Source organism: Gekko japonicus, unplaced genomic scaffold (assembly GCF_001447785.1).
Source record: "Gekko japonicus isolate JY-2015 unplaced genomic scaffold, Gekko_japonicus_V1.1 scaffold668, whole genome shotgun sequence".
Taxonomy (NCBI): domain Eukaryota; kingdom Metazoa; phylum Chordata; class Lepidosauria; order Squamata; family Gekkonidae; genus Gekko; species Gekko japonicus.
The window spans coordinates 127829-142915 of NW_015174861.1; the positions used below are offsets into that span (position 1 = coordinate 127829).

General features: G+C 44.3%; 1 protein-coding gene across 1 annotated transcript in view; it reads right to left on the reverse strand.

Moving 5' to 3' along the window:
- The window catches only part of RHBDL3 (rhomboid, veinlet-like 3 (Drosophila)), a 199056-nt gene that overhangs the window by 8765 nt on the left and 175204 nt on the right, over positions 1-15087 (reverse strand). The window contains exon 8 of the mRNA XM_015424702.1: positions 8907-9007. Within this exon, the coding sequence (XP_015280188.1) occupies positions 8907-9007 (101 nt within the window). The remainder of the gene's footprint in view (positions 1-8906; positions 9008-15087) is intronic.

A 15087-nucleotide genomic window follows, 5' to 3' on the forward strand; every position in this document is an offset into this window, starting at 1 on the left:
AAGAGCTAGAGACTTACTATTTAAAATGAAAGCTGGGAATTCAGAGAACCTGCTTAAACTATCATTACAACACTATATCCATATATTAATATTTGGGGGGCATTTTTCAAAAAAGGAGTTCTGTGACCATACCAAAGACGATAACATCCTCTCTTGAAAATCCTGATTATTTAAGCCACACGTGGAAGAAAATAAATGGACTCCACAACTGTGAAAGTACAGAGGGAGGGCAGAACTGTGCCCAAACCGATTCCAATGCTTGTGGATTGATGGCCAAGAAAATCAAGAGTAATTCAAGCTTGCAGAAAACCCCAAACTGTACAATTCTAACTAACAAACAGAACCCAGCAGGGACTTCACCTCATGAGACTAAAGCAAATAACACAAATATCAGAGGGGAGAACAGACTGTTCTACTGTAATGTATACATTAAATACACTACAGGTCCTTGCATCATTCCTGTTTTTCCTCCCCTTCTGAGAATTAAAGGAGCATGGGGGAAAGTTTCTGACTGGAGCTGTCACGGCTCAGGTGGGGTGTCACCTGACGCTGCCACCACTCTGGATTTAGGTTCCCTTAAGAGGGCCCAGAGCACCCTCCCAAGACCTTCAGACCTCCCTTTTGGCCAAATAACAGGCATGAGGACCAGGCAGAGTGAAACAAGGAAAAGGTTTATTTTATAGGAGGTCAAACAACAAGGTGCAGAATAATAACAGTAAGTGGGTGAAAATAAAATAAATCAAATGCCCTAACACGTCTAAATATATACTGTCCCTAGCTCACTATTCCAAGTGGCACTAGACTACTCACCCTTCCCTCAGGATGAGGGTCTCTCCCCCACAGCAGCCTCTCCTGGCCCTGTTCCCTGGGAAGAAGAACAGCTTTTCCTGCTGCTCCAGATCTTTTATTCCAATCCCTCCTCTTTTCCTATTGGTCAATTTTGGCTCCAAAACCTCTCAGGGACTTCTGGGAGTTGTAGGCCCAGCCTCAACTACTGCTAGCCAGGCTCCCTGGGCTGAGTAGGCCTCTGGTGGCACAGCCCAGATCATGACAGGAGCTCACCCCTTTCCCCAGCTCTGTAGCCCCAATCCATATTGCAAGTCCATGTGGCTGTTTTTTTGCTGTTCAATTACGCACTTGGGGATCCAAACAGATTCTCAGAATCACAGATAGATCAGCTGATCAGAAGGAGGGAAATTATATGGCAACTGTTCTCTCCCCAACCCCCCTGCCATTAATTGCATAATAAAAGTACATGGCTTGAAACAACCAAATGTCCAAAGACAAGGAAGCTCAAGCATACATTTCCGTAGTTTCAGCCATTACAATTTTCATGCCTTTGCAACCTGCTTTTGTACTTAACAGAGTTTTGCCTATTAATTATACTGAAAAGCAGCACCAAAATTTGCCATTTTAATTTCAGTCAAAATGGCAGTAGCAATCTAGGATTCAGTCATTAGTTTCGACCACTTCACTTTTAAACGTGCATGAAAAAAAACATATTTTCCTTTCCACCACAAGTTATTCACAGGCCATTTTCCCAGTGAAAATACACACAACCTCTATTCTTTTTCCCTCTCAACTTCTACAGACAAGATGTATCAAGCAATCTTCAAAGAACAGCTTAGAACTGCATGCAGTAATCACTGCCATCAGTGCCTTTGATAAAGCGGCACATCTGTCCTAAGCCAGCTGAGACTGCTCTGCTTTGTAATGATGGAATCCCATAATAAACATTCTTCTACAGTACATATGGGATTTAAATATATATAAGTACACTCACTATAAAAATCTAAAATACAGGCCAGTAGGACAGACATTGTAATGCTAAAGGAGCAATAGGTACCGAGTAAAGCATAACAGAAAGGCAGCTAAATTCCAGGTTAGTGACCTCAATATGTTTAAAGAGCATGCACTGAGACTTGAAAAATCCACTGCTTTTTTCCTCTCCAATAGAAATCCCTGTTTGCCCTCTGTGTGCCCTTGTTACTAGGCGATACCAAGAAGCAGGATCTGATCTTAAGATAAGCCTGTTGCCTCCCCAACATTTCAACAGATCCTGAGAAACCAACAAAGAATTTTTAAAAACATGGATCAGACCTAAAAAGCATACTTTTGTTAAAGTTTCTGATCTTTGTTTATTGGGGGGGAGATCAGGGCCCTGCAGGACCTTTTACAGTTCCGCAGGGCCTGCAAGACGGAGCTCTTCTGCCAGGCTTTTAAGTAGGAGCCGCCACTACTACTACCATTACCACCATTGGTAGATTTGAGGGGTGGCCCCATGAAGATCAACCATGACTTCGCTGTGATCAGTACCGCTGGATGGGGTCGATTAACATCTATGGGTCTTAATCTCCCTATTGTTATGTAAGATACTGGGGAGTCCGTCTTGCAAATTTGATTCCATCTTGTTAAATTTTGATTGTAATCACTGAGCACTTTAATGTTTTATCTTGTTTTTATGTTGTTTTATGCTTTGGCACATGGTGCCCTATTGTAAGCTGCCCTGAGCCCGCTTGTGGGGAGGGCGGGGTAGAAATGTAATAATAAATAAAAATAAAGCCTGACACATTTATTACAGCAGAAGCATTCACGGAGGCGAGCTCACTTTGTCAGATGCAGTGAAGGGAATTCACTGCATCTGATGGGACTGGACTTGGGCCAACAAAAGCTTAGGCTATGATAAATGTGTTAGTCTTCAAGGAGCTACAGGACACTTCTTTTGTTTTTGCCACAACTGACCAGTGCCGATACACCACTGGAAACTGTTTATTTAGGTTTCGGTTCTCTCTTTCATAAAACATTACAAACATGCCACAGCTGTAAAACCTACTATATAAAAAAGATCATTCTCCATACAAATATACACACAAATGCAAAAGGATAAAGTATAAGATACCAATTGAACATGAAACAACTTTTATATTTTGCTTAGTGTCACAGTCAGAGATATTAATCTTCTCAAGCTCTACGTCTATAGTTGGGGCTGTGCATGAACTAATGGGATAACACACAAGATTCCCCAATAGGGCAAACAGCAGCTCCCTAGGACCATTTCAGGCGAGGAAAAAGGTACCATAGCCCCGATCCCAACTGGGCCCCTTCATGCCTGGGAACTGAGCAGGTAACCTGCCGTGAACATTTGATCCGAAGTCCTGTGGTGGACTCCAACAGGACGTGAGGACTTTGTAATGTGCAGCAAGGCCCTTATTTATTTGTTCTGAATGTTGTACATGGCGAAAGCTGAAGGCTAACTGAGCAAAATATTACAAATCAAGGAATCAACATGCAAAAACCTACAGATGAAAAAAAATGATGTTTATTTGCATTGTATGTGTGCGGATATACACACACATACAAATTTCACACTGTGTATTGCACGATATGCACACATTGATTTGCATGGAATAGATGGATTCTGCAGTTTCCTTTTTATTGTCCAACCCCTGACACTTTTATAACTTCATTCAAATTTCTTCCCTTTTCTGTTCCCTGAGAGAATAAAAAAAGAGCTGCGCCAAAAAAAACAAAATCTATGGAGGGAAATAAACACCACAGAAATGTAATTAGATGTGCACTGAATTCAGTGACATGTGAATCTAGTTCATAGTCTCCAGGGAATCTGGGGAAAAGACAAATAAACAAATGAGAAGACGATTTTCTTTAGTGATTCCATTCCTTTCTGCTTGCATTGATCTCTGCAGACTACCCAACAGAGGCCTTAAAATACATATGAAGAACACAACTGTAGACAGATTCTAAATGAGATACATGGCTTGGGATATTCCTAGAGTTCATTGCTGGAGGTTGGGTTGGCAAGAGGGCTGACCCTTAACTCCAGTAGTTGACAACCAGGGAACCTAACAATTCAGTTCCAGGTTCAGTTGTGAAAAGTTGCTCTGGTTCGGTTCAGGGAGGAAAAAGGTAGTGAACAGTCAAAGCCCTGGTACTTCTTCCTGTTTCACAGCACTCTGAAAGGAAGACTGTGGCTTTAAGAAGAACATAAATCAAGTTTTCAGAAAACTTTTGAAATTTACTGGGGGGACTCCTGAGAAAGGAGCTGGAATTTACATGTCACAGTGGGCAACTTATTTGGTCTACTGAAAAAGCTCCTTCCAATGTAAATGATAGTAAAATAAGGTTTGAATTTTGCAAGATTATATTTGCATCTGATGACTCAACAAATAGGCATGTAGAAGCAAATTTTGGAGGACAACTCTTTGAAGAAAAGGTTTTAGATAAAGTGAGACATGTGGCAATTGTCTAAGAGCTATACAATTTTAACTAGCATGCTACCTGTGTCTTATAAGGAAAACGTTTAGACGTAGACCTGAAACTATGGGTTATGCTTTTCTGCTTAAATGACATTGAAGCAGTCTTTAATAAATGGTTATTTCTAGATACTATTACACCTCCATAAAGATTATGATAAAAGGAGAAGGTATTTGTTCAAAAGGATACCATGGAAAGGCAACTTGTATTTACACGTGGTGGGCCTGTTTCCAAATGGGAACATAGCAGGTATTTGTTCATTTAAAATATATATTAGCTGCCTTTCTGCCTTCTGAAACTCAAGGCAGTTTAAAATGTAAACAATAAAAACATAGAAATACATAAAATATATTAAAAACACAAAATCAAAACCGCAAGTTACAATGAACAGAAAAAAACTAAACTAATTGAACGCTGTCCTGAATAAAACCTTCTTTAGGTAAAGGTAAAGGTTCCCTTGCTCGAAAGCCAGTCGAATCTGACTCTAGGGTTGCGGTGCTCATCTCCGTTTCAAAGCTAAAGAGCCAGCGCTGTCTGAAGACATTTCCGTGGTCATGTGGCCGGCATGACTAAACACCAAGGTGCACGGAATGCTGTTACCTTCCCACTGAAGTGGTACCTATTTATCTACTTGCAATTTCTTGCTTTCGAACTGGAGCTGGAACTAGAGATGGGAGATCACTCCGTCATGTGGCACACTCGGGTCTCGAACTGTTGAACTAGCGACCTTCCACAGCCTGCAGTTCAGCGTCTTAACCACTTGAGCCACTGCAGCAGTTCCTTCTTTAGTTGCCTCAAAGACCGAAAGAGAGGATGCCAGGCACACCTCCCTGGGGAAATTATTCCATAATTGTGAGGCTGCCGCCAAAAAGGCCCTCTCTTGCGTACCCTCCAGACAAGCTTCTTTGGTTGATCGGATGGTCAGGAGAGACTCTCCTTCTGATCTTAATTCCTGGGCAGGAACGTATGAGAGAAGACTGTCCTTCAGAAACCCCACCCCAAGCCATGTAAGGCTTTAAAGGACAAAAGCAACACCTTGAATTGGTAGAGATGGTGTGAGTTTGGCAACAATACTTTCCTGTTTTTTATTGAGGAGAGGAATGCAAGGTGATTTTTTTTAAAAAACCGAGGAGCAGGATTTTATCCATCTGGCACAGCTATTAACTCATCTCTGAAGAAGACTCAAAATTTCCTGGGATATATTTAAAAGGTTAATCGGAATCTGGAACACTGAAGTTATAGAGAAAATAACTCGGTTATATAGAAAACTGAGAAAGGTCAGAATTTCTACCAATACATTTAAGGTAAAACAAGTTGTTCACATTTGCTCTGGAAGGAATATAAATCAAGAATCTGAATTACAGACTGCTACTTGTGATGCTAGCTTTTAAATTATTGTAATAAGTGTAAAAATGTTACAGTGAGATATGCTAAGGGTGAGAAGTCTTATTCTGCTACATCTGCATATAATTTAAACATAATAAAATATTAATAAAAATACTGCTGGATGTCACATGACATAGCATGATAGCATCCCATTCTCTCATCAGTGCTATAATGCTAAACCAGAAGTGCATCTTTAAGAAGTGATGTTGATGTTGCATGGACCTGACTTCACACACAGGGTCAAAGCAGGCTACATTGCCCTCTGCAGTCTACCAGTATGGTAGAAGAGCAGGGCACCAACATCTATGGGCAACAGGCCTCAGTTGTGCATTGGGTACAATGACAACTCTCAAACCACCATGCAGATGTGCCCTCAGGCTAAGGATTCAGGCAACAAGCTAGATTTCATTAACTTATGTTCCCATTTGTGTCTCAGAATGGAGTATGTGGGCTTTGTCTATAAATCATCCTAGCAGCCGAAAAAATGCAATCTATACAAGGAAAAAGAAACTCATTTTCTTGTATCCAGTTCTTCACAGAGATAAGTAATATTGTGAGAAGGCTCTAAATGTTGCTGCTAAATATTGTGTTTTCTCTTCCACTCGTTCATTTTCAAGCGTTTCGGTTCAGTTCTCTCCCCCCACCCCCATTACTACTCTTTGGGTGAAATGCCTTATTGCTCAGTCTCAGGTTATTTATATCCAGGAGCATTTCATTCTGCAAGTGAGAACAATTTTATTTCTTTCAGTTACCCCAAGGCATGAGGAAAAATAAAAAGGAGCCAAGGAAATCCCTCCTCCAGCAACAAGAAAAGAAAAAAAACAAGGAAGCAAGACTAGACTGTGAACATTGTCCTGAACGCAACAGCAAACGCAAATCGTCTTTCTTGTTTAGCGCAAGAACCTCCTCATCACTATGAAGTAAGAATGACTGAAAAACCAGGAACATGAGAAGATTCTCAGGCTGAGGAAGTTTGGGTCTGGCCTTGCTGGGAGCCCACATGGGAACCCCTAGTGCGGTGTGGTGGTTAGAAAAGTGGACTAGGATTGGGTTTGAAAACCCCCCCCCACTCAAGCCAATAAAGCTCACTGAGCCTATTACCCTTCTCCCTCTGCTTAACCCTTCTCACAGGGCTATTGTGAGGTTAAAGTAGAGGAAAGGAGAACCACATATGCTGTTTTGTGTTCCCTTAAGCCAGGATATAAATGAGAGAGAGATTGGCAGATAGGCAGACAAAAGCTGCTTTGGGAGAAAACAATAGGGGTTTAAAAATCTGACATAGTGATGATTCACCTATAATAATTTTAGTCTGGCAGGGATGTCGGATCTACATAATTGGTCTGCTAACCGGTTTCCCACTGATTTATTCTTCCGTGGGCTGAAGGTTCCTGGGCAACTTTTTTGGAAATTATTTGCCTTTACCTGGATTCTTTTTCTCCTTAAACCAGGATAGGCGCTTGTAGTTCTGTGCTGGACTGAAGCTACTCCATACACACTCAAGAGAGGATGTATGAAATTGTGGAACATGCTTTGTGGAGGCAATGTGGTGTACTATATACACTTGAATTAAAAAGGCTCCTATTGAAAATGAAGGGACAAACTGTCAAGCATCAGGCAGTTTTCCCAATTTAATCAGAGGCTGGATATATGAGCTCACCAATGGTGGTTGCTCCGATAAAAAAAAATGAACATCTGGAACTCCTGAATGTCACTAAAATTAGTAAACTCAGAACATGTGTCTGTGATATATGTGATTTTTACCAGCTAATAATGTGTAGACTGAGGGAGGGAACGGGGAGGGGGGGGGATAGATCCCTTTGCCAGTGATGACAGGGTGGGAGATGGCAGGTAGGAGGGAAAAGCATGGAGTAAATCTCTATGCAGAAGAATAACTGCTGCTGTGAATGCTTTCAAATTTGCAGTGGCAATAACAGCAGATCAGAAGATCTTCCTTCAAGGAGAACAACCTGAGAGAGGCAAACAGGTCAAGGAGGGTAAAGGGGAGGTTGTGATCTGTCCAGGGTGCTGAACTCATGACCCCAACCTTGTGTATCAATGACCCAGCCTTTTTATTTGAGTCCAGTGGCATCTTTAAGACCAACCAAGTTTTATTCAAGGTATAAGTTTTCATGTGCTCTCTACCTATATGTAATGGCTGAAGAGGTCTTGTTTCACTGTATCTGAAGAACTGTTTCATGCACACGAAAGCTTATACCATGAGTAGAACTCTGTGGGTCTTAAAGGCGCCCCTGGATTTAAACTTTGTTCTGCTGCTTCAGACCAACATGGCTGCCCCACCTGAAACCAGACTTATTATGTTTGACTGGATACTATATTCCTGCTTCAACTGCCCTTCTCCTGTTGACATTGCAGAATCCCCCACACACACACCCGACCTAGTCCACCCAACCTTGGTTTCATGATATCAACCCTTGGATTCATGACATCAGAACTGGACAGATGCTGAGGATTCTGTAAAAAAAAAATCCATATCACCTGCACATTATTCCAGTTTCCAGGCTTCCCTAGGGTGAAGGAATGCTGTTAAGCTGCTTTCTATCTGTTGTGTAGATGTATGTTCAGAGTACTGCATACAAGGTAAAGGTAAAGGTTTCCCTTGCTCGAAAGCCAGTCAAATCCGACTCTAGGGTTGCAGTGCTCATCTCCGTTTCAAAGCCGAAGAGCCAGTGCTGTCCGAAGACGTTTCCGTGGTCATGTGGCCGGCATGACTAAACGCCAAGGCACACGGAACGCTGTTACCTTCCCACCGAAGTGGTCCCTATTTATCTACTTGCAATTTCTTGCTTTCGAACTGCTAGGTTGGCAGGAGCTGGAACTAGAGATGGGAGCTCACTCCATCATGCGGCACCCGGGTCTCGAACTGCTGAACTACTGACCTTCCACAGCCTGCAGTTCAGCGTCTCAACCACTTGAGCCACCGCAGCTACAAGTCCATGGTAAAACCAGGCTTAGTTCCCTATCCAGATTAAATAATGAAACATCAGACGAATGCAGTCATTTTAAATATAAATATGTGGGGCTTCTGCACAGCTGCCCATAATCAGAGAGATCTCAATTAAAAGGAATTAATAAACACAATATAAACAGATGTTGATGGTAACTTGGTCACGTTGGATTCAAAACGACAATTCAGCTGTGACACAAACATCTCTAGGTTAAATGAATGGTACTTAACCAATCATTCTACTTCCCAGTCACACATCCCCACTATTTATTGCAGCACTTACCATTACTATGTTGGCTAGGTGGGCAGATATGAGGGCATACACCCCGCCAGAGGAGCCCACGACAGGTGCAGTCATATCAGCAACAGACACTGCCAGAGAACCTTAGAGAAAGAGAGAGAAAAGACTTTGACTACAAAAACCCTGCTGATCAAATGTGCTTCCTCGTTTTTCGTGCATTCATTCTTGCAGGCTAGCCGTATTGGGAGGAGTCTTCCAGATTATCGCTTTATCGCGCGATAATTGCTCTCCTGTTACTTCATTGTTCCATGATATCTCCATGACTGTAACCATGATAGCACATTTGCTGAAAACAAGCACAGGGATTTGGATCCAGTGTGAGAACAACCGAGAAACATAAAGCACAGTTCTCCTTGCACAAGGTCTTGTGCAGCACCTAGCACTTTCCTCCCTATAAATTATAGCACCCTGAAATTGGTTGGACAAGGTCTTATTTACCGTGGTCTTTTTCTTGCATTTCTCCTTGCACAAGAGCCCTAGAGCAAGCAGGATTTTTTTTGCTGGCTCCTAGGCACTGTCCCATTGCCTCTTCCGTCTTTCCTTCTTTCACTTATTCCCCTATCACCATTACTTTCATCCTTTCTTCTGCCCTTCACAGAACCCACTGCTGTCTTACTTTCTTCACATCTCCTTTCTGAAGAAGCCCACAACTGAAAGACACTGCTAGGGTTCGTGCCTGTAGAGGAAAACCACACTCCATCTTTGTGGGAGAAGAGCTATTTTGGGCTAAATTACTGGTATTGTGATTATACTGTGCTTGTGTATTTTACTGTGACATTTCTATGAATGCTGGAAAGGTACTCTATAAAATTTAAATTAATATATATTTTTAAAATGGACACGTTTTAAAAATAAATAAAATTTGTTTTAGAGAATATGTGACTGAGGGAAATTAGGTGAAATTTCCCTGAGGTTCACTTGTCCTCCCATTTAGGCCCAATGCTAAAGTCACGCAGATAGTTCCTATGTGCCAGGACTCCATGGCAACACAAGGACAGAGTGAATGAACATCTTCCAGTCTGTGGAGGTTATGGGGGTGGAGGTTTCCCCCCCTCAAAAAAACCCATACTTTTGATGAATACCTCAGGGTTTCCTGCCTTCATAACCAGTTATGCCCAAATGGCAGAAATTCACGCCTGCCCTCAAGCTGGACTCATGTCTATATATAGGACACTGGCCTAGATTCACCAAAAAGTTCCACCGACCATTGTCATAGGCCTGCCTGCTGATGCCTCCTTGGATAAGAAGGAGATGGAGGAAGCCAGCCCTCAGATACTGCAGGAAGACCCGCCGGACAAGGAAAAGACTTTGTCAGGTGCAGAGGGAGAGTCTCAGGCTGAAGCCAGCATGCCATGCCCCGAGTCCTGCAGCCCAGGAACTGAAGCAGAAGCCCTGCTGCTACCAGCCTCACCCCCTGAGGTCGCCAGAGCCCTTGGAACACTGGAGAAGGTGGGCCCAGAATGGGGTGCAGGATTGGCATTTGGCACTGTAGCATGTGGCTGGCAGCCACCACCAGTCAACTTCTACCTGTGTGCCTGACTCCCCACAAGATCAGGGCTTGCTGCCCCTGGAGGCTGCTCAGCCAGTGATGTTGCACCTGTTCCTGGATGACTCAGCAGGGTTTTTCTGATAAAAGCAGCCAGAAAAGGGCAAACCAACATGGAAGCAACTCGTCCACAACCCTTGTGCGCCTGCTGTTGATCTGTGCCTGGCTCTAGACCTCAGTGTGTCTGACCTTCTGGACTGTGGCCTGGCTTCTGCTCTCTCTGGATGTGTCCTTCTGGTTTGACACTTGAACTATCTGTGCTTTGACCTGAGACTGTGTTTGGACTACATGTGCTGCCTCTCATCCCAGGTGCCTGCCTGAACCCAGACACAAACCTCCATCAGTAGAGCGTGACTTTCTTGCCTTCCCCTCCTCTTTTGGTAGTCCAAAATGACCCTGATAGAAGAGCCTCACAAACAGCTTGAGAGAGGAGGGAAGCTGCAAAAATCACTACCCCTTTGATCCATGTAAATCATCCACTGGCTCCAACCCACTCATTTTTACAAGCTGGTAGAGTGAAAAACATAACCTGTGACTAGAAGGACTGGAGAATGAGAGCAAAAAGTAGAAGTAGTACACGCACACTGTCCCGCTCTGGAGGTTGCGGGACGTGCAGACCGGGTGCTGGGGACCCCGACGCACCCCGCAAGACACCCTAGGCATGACTCACCAAGCAAGATGAAGGTCAACGGTCCGGGGAGGGAATCGGGAGCAGGGGCCCCTCCCTCTTCGAGCTGCGTCAGCCGAGCCCGGAGACAGGACCGGGGTCCATGAGGCAGCCCCATGGAAGAGGAGAGGGGCGGCAGCTGCTTGTCCGATGGGCCAGGAGCAGCCGCGAAGCAGTGGGTACAGTTGCAGATCGGCGGCGGCGCAGCCCAGAGGCCGCCAGAGCCACCACCGGCGCATCCGTGTTCGCTCCGGAGACACCCCACCGGCGTCCAAATAGATAAAGGAGGGCGTGGCCCAAGCCGGAGGGCAGATGGGCGGTCCTGGGAGTGGGGCGGGGAGATAAAAGGCAGGGTGGAGAAGGGGCCGGGGAGGAGGAGTGTGCTGTGGAACAAAGTGGGACGCTGACCAGCAGAGAGACGAGAGATGGCAGAGAAAGAGAAAGGAAGTCCGCAGCGTACTGGCAGAGGGACTCTCGGGGTGATGTTAACCCTGTCCCCTGCCTGTCTGAGGCCCCTCACTCCCTCTCCCTTTTTGGACCCTGCCGCTCCAAGGGCTGTCTCCCCTACCGGAGTCAGGTCGAGAACCCTGACACCACGGCCACTGGGGGCACCGCACCAGAGTCCAAGGGAGAGCTCGACACACACACACACACACACACACAATTTTCTTAGGAACTTTTCTGGTTCTGCCACTTCTGACAATTTGTCATGTATTGTATGCATGTATTGTACAATATTGTACAATACTCATGTATTGTAGGCAAATTATTAAATTTCCATTGTTTAACAATCAAAATTCCTGCAAAAATGCTGCCGTTACAATATATGTCAGCAAATATTTATTTTCTTCACTGTGTTTCCCCCTCGGAATTAAACCCCTACAAATGGTAACCATATAAACTAAGCTTGCTATTCCTGTTTGGTCCTTGAATCTGTTAAACATCTTCATTAGGCTGTATGCTTATTTTCTACTCACCCCCTACCTATATGTATGGACTTCCATTTCTCTGCATTTGAAGAATTGTACGTGCACATGAAAACGTACACCTTGAATAAAACCTTGTTGGTCTTAAAGGTGCCACTGGACTCAGTCTTGTTCAGGCACTTCTCAGTCATTATTTGAATTGCCGTAGCATCTTGTGGATGCAATCAGCATTTGAGACTTCGTAGTGCTCCTGTAAAGTGGGGGATTGGGCTTCTTTCCAAAAACTTGAAGCTGACAAGTCAGATAGGAAGCAAAGAGCAGAATATGTAGACAAACAAGCTGGCCCAATGTTAGAAAGGTGATCTGACAAGAGACAGTTGTTGTAGCCTCTCAGAGACGCATAATGTAGTTTGGAGGGCAGTGTAATTTTCCCTGGGTGGATTCAGCAAAAGCTGGATGCTTCACTCAAGTAGGAAGAAATGGTTGGTAGGCAGAGGTGGGCTATTTTCCCTCACAGAATGCTTTCGATCTAGTTTGTATCCCACCCTCCCTTCAAGGAGCTCAAAGACTGTGTCTTTATCTCTCTCCTGTCCTCCATTTTTTCTTCCTCACAACAACCCTGTGGTAGGTTAGAGGCAGAGAGAGAAGTGGCAACAGGGTTGCAGGATCTGAAGCAGGATATCTCCAGTGTTAGCTTAACATTCTAGCCATTATTACCTTGCCTATCAAAATTGCCCCCTCCGGCTGGTTTTTCCCCCCAAAGGGAGAGAAAGATATGGTGACCTGCCTCTTTTCCTTTTCGGGGGGGGGGGGGGGGAGATACAGGGCTAATTGGTCAGCTCATATAAACCAACAAGGTTACTCTTGCTTAGCAAAACGTACTTGATAAACTGATCAAAGCAAACTAAACTACTTATCAGAACTGCAGCTAAAATTGGTGATGTGCATCTAAGATAGATTTCAGACGGTGCTGCTGGGGACTGCTGCTCAGCCCCTATGCTCCCTCTAAGCTGTGGAGTCTTATGAGGAAAAATTCTACTTTGTGAGCTACTGGCCTTTTTTCTTTTGGGGGGGGGGGGGGGGGATAGCCCCCTCTTCACCAACCCTTGCACCCTCCAGCTGTTGCTTTTCATTTAAAAACAAAACAGAAGCCAGAGAAAACATACATGGAAATACAAGCAAAGTGTTTCAGCACCCAGATTAGTGAAATAAGCATGATCAATGGACTCTGTTTTGCTCCACGGAGTAGTCTAGTGCAAATCCATGAGTCTGACTGATAATCTTTGTTACATTTGTATCACGCCCTTTCTCCAGGGAGCTCAAAGAAACATTTTAGCCTCGCGGCAAACCTGTGAGATAGGTTGGCATGAGAGAGACTGACTTGCCCAACACTGTCCATTGAATCTTATGACTGAGCAGGGAACTGAACCTGAGTTTCCTACTTTCAGCCTAAATGGTCTAGTCCTACCCCCACCACTGATTCCTCACATGGTCTTTGATAAAATACACTTAGCATCCTTTTCTTCCCCTAAAGGGAGAAATATGGACTTTCTCCACTGTCAAAACGCCACAAAAAGTTTGCAAACCACCGTTTTGCAAATGTAAGCAAAAATAGTAGTAACTAGCAGCAAGGCAGGGAGCCTGCTCCTCCCCTCTCCCGAGTCTTGACGGCCACTACCTCATGGCAGTGACTGAAGTATAATCTTTGGTGCCCTCTACAGGACAAGGCAAAGAAGAGCAAGCTGGATACAGGCATCGTCCATGGTAGCTCTTCAAGAACCCCTAACAATAATGATATTCACACACTTAAATTATCTGCAATAAACAGCCAAAGTCCTTCTTCAGCAGGGGTAGTAGACCAAGTTTTGGAATGCTCCATTTAAAAAGTGGTGAGAGGAGGCCTCATTTGGAAGGGAGGTGTGCGAGGTGAGAACCCTTCACAGACCCAAATATCTAAGTGACTGTTTTTCCTAGCATGAACCTGTGTAACAGTTATGTTCCTCATCACCTATGCTTGCTGCCCCATCCCTCAGTTAGCTTCAGCCCACTCAAAGTTTTTGCCCCTGGAAATATCCTCGTTCATAAGGAATAGGCTCTTCATCTACAATGGGAAGAAGAAGAGGAAGAATAATTGGATTTATACCCTGCCCTTCTCAGAGCGGTTTACAAACTCCTTTCCCTTCCTCTCCCCACAACAGACACCCTGTGAGGTAGGTGGGGCTGAGAGAACTCTGAGAGAACTGCGCTTGAGGGAAAAGCTCTGAGAGAACTGTGACTGACCAAAGATAATCCAGCTGGCTGCATGTGGAGTGGAGAATCAAACCCAGTTCTCCAGATTAGAGTCCGTTGCTCTTAACCACTACACCAAACAGGAGACCATGTGGCTTAAAGGAATGTCCCCAGGAGGGTGTGAAAGGTAGTTTTCTTTAAGAGGGTTAACAATGATGGTCGTACAAGTTTCTATCATTGGCCTTCAGTATGATGATGATTTCCCTTTTCAGTGGACTTTCACTGCTTTTTGTAAACTGATCTATTGCTGATTGTTGCATTATTTTTGTGAGCTGCCTTGAACCTCCTTTTTTGCAGGGGATGAGGAGGCAAAGTCGAAATGCTTAAATAAATAAATAAGGTCAAGGTGAGGGCACATGACTGTGATACACCTGTCTGGGATGAGCTCAGTGCTGGTACGGAGCCATACAAAGCCCCTTTGCATTTTATCCCCGAGAAACAAGTGGGCACCAGCAAAGACAATGGGGTTCACGGTCTTAGATGTTTGATGGCTACTCAGGTTCCCAGACCTGTGTCTCCACTACCCTGTAACTGCAATATTGAAGAGAGTCAAAGGAAAGATACTCTGATTGGAATATTAGATTTGGCCCCTCACTGAGGTCAATTAATAATTATGTATAAACAAAGAGACCTGAGAGAACTCACAGAGGGGAAATCGTATCTCACTTCCCCACTGGCCTCCACCTTGTTCCCTCTCTCCCTGTTCAGTCTCTGCTTCCTCCCTTCCTGTACTCC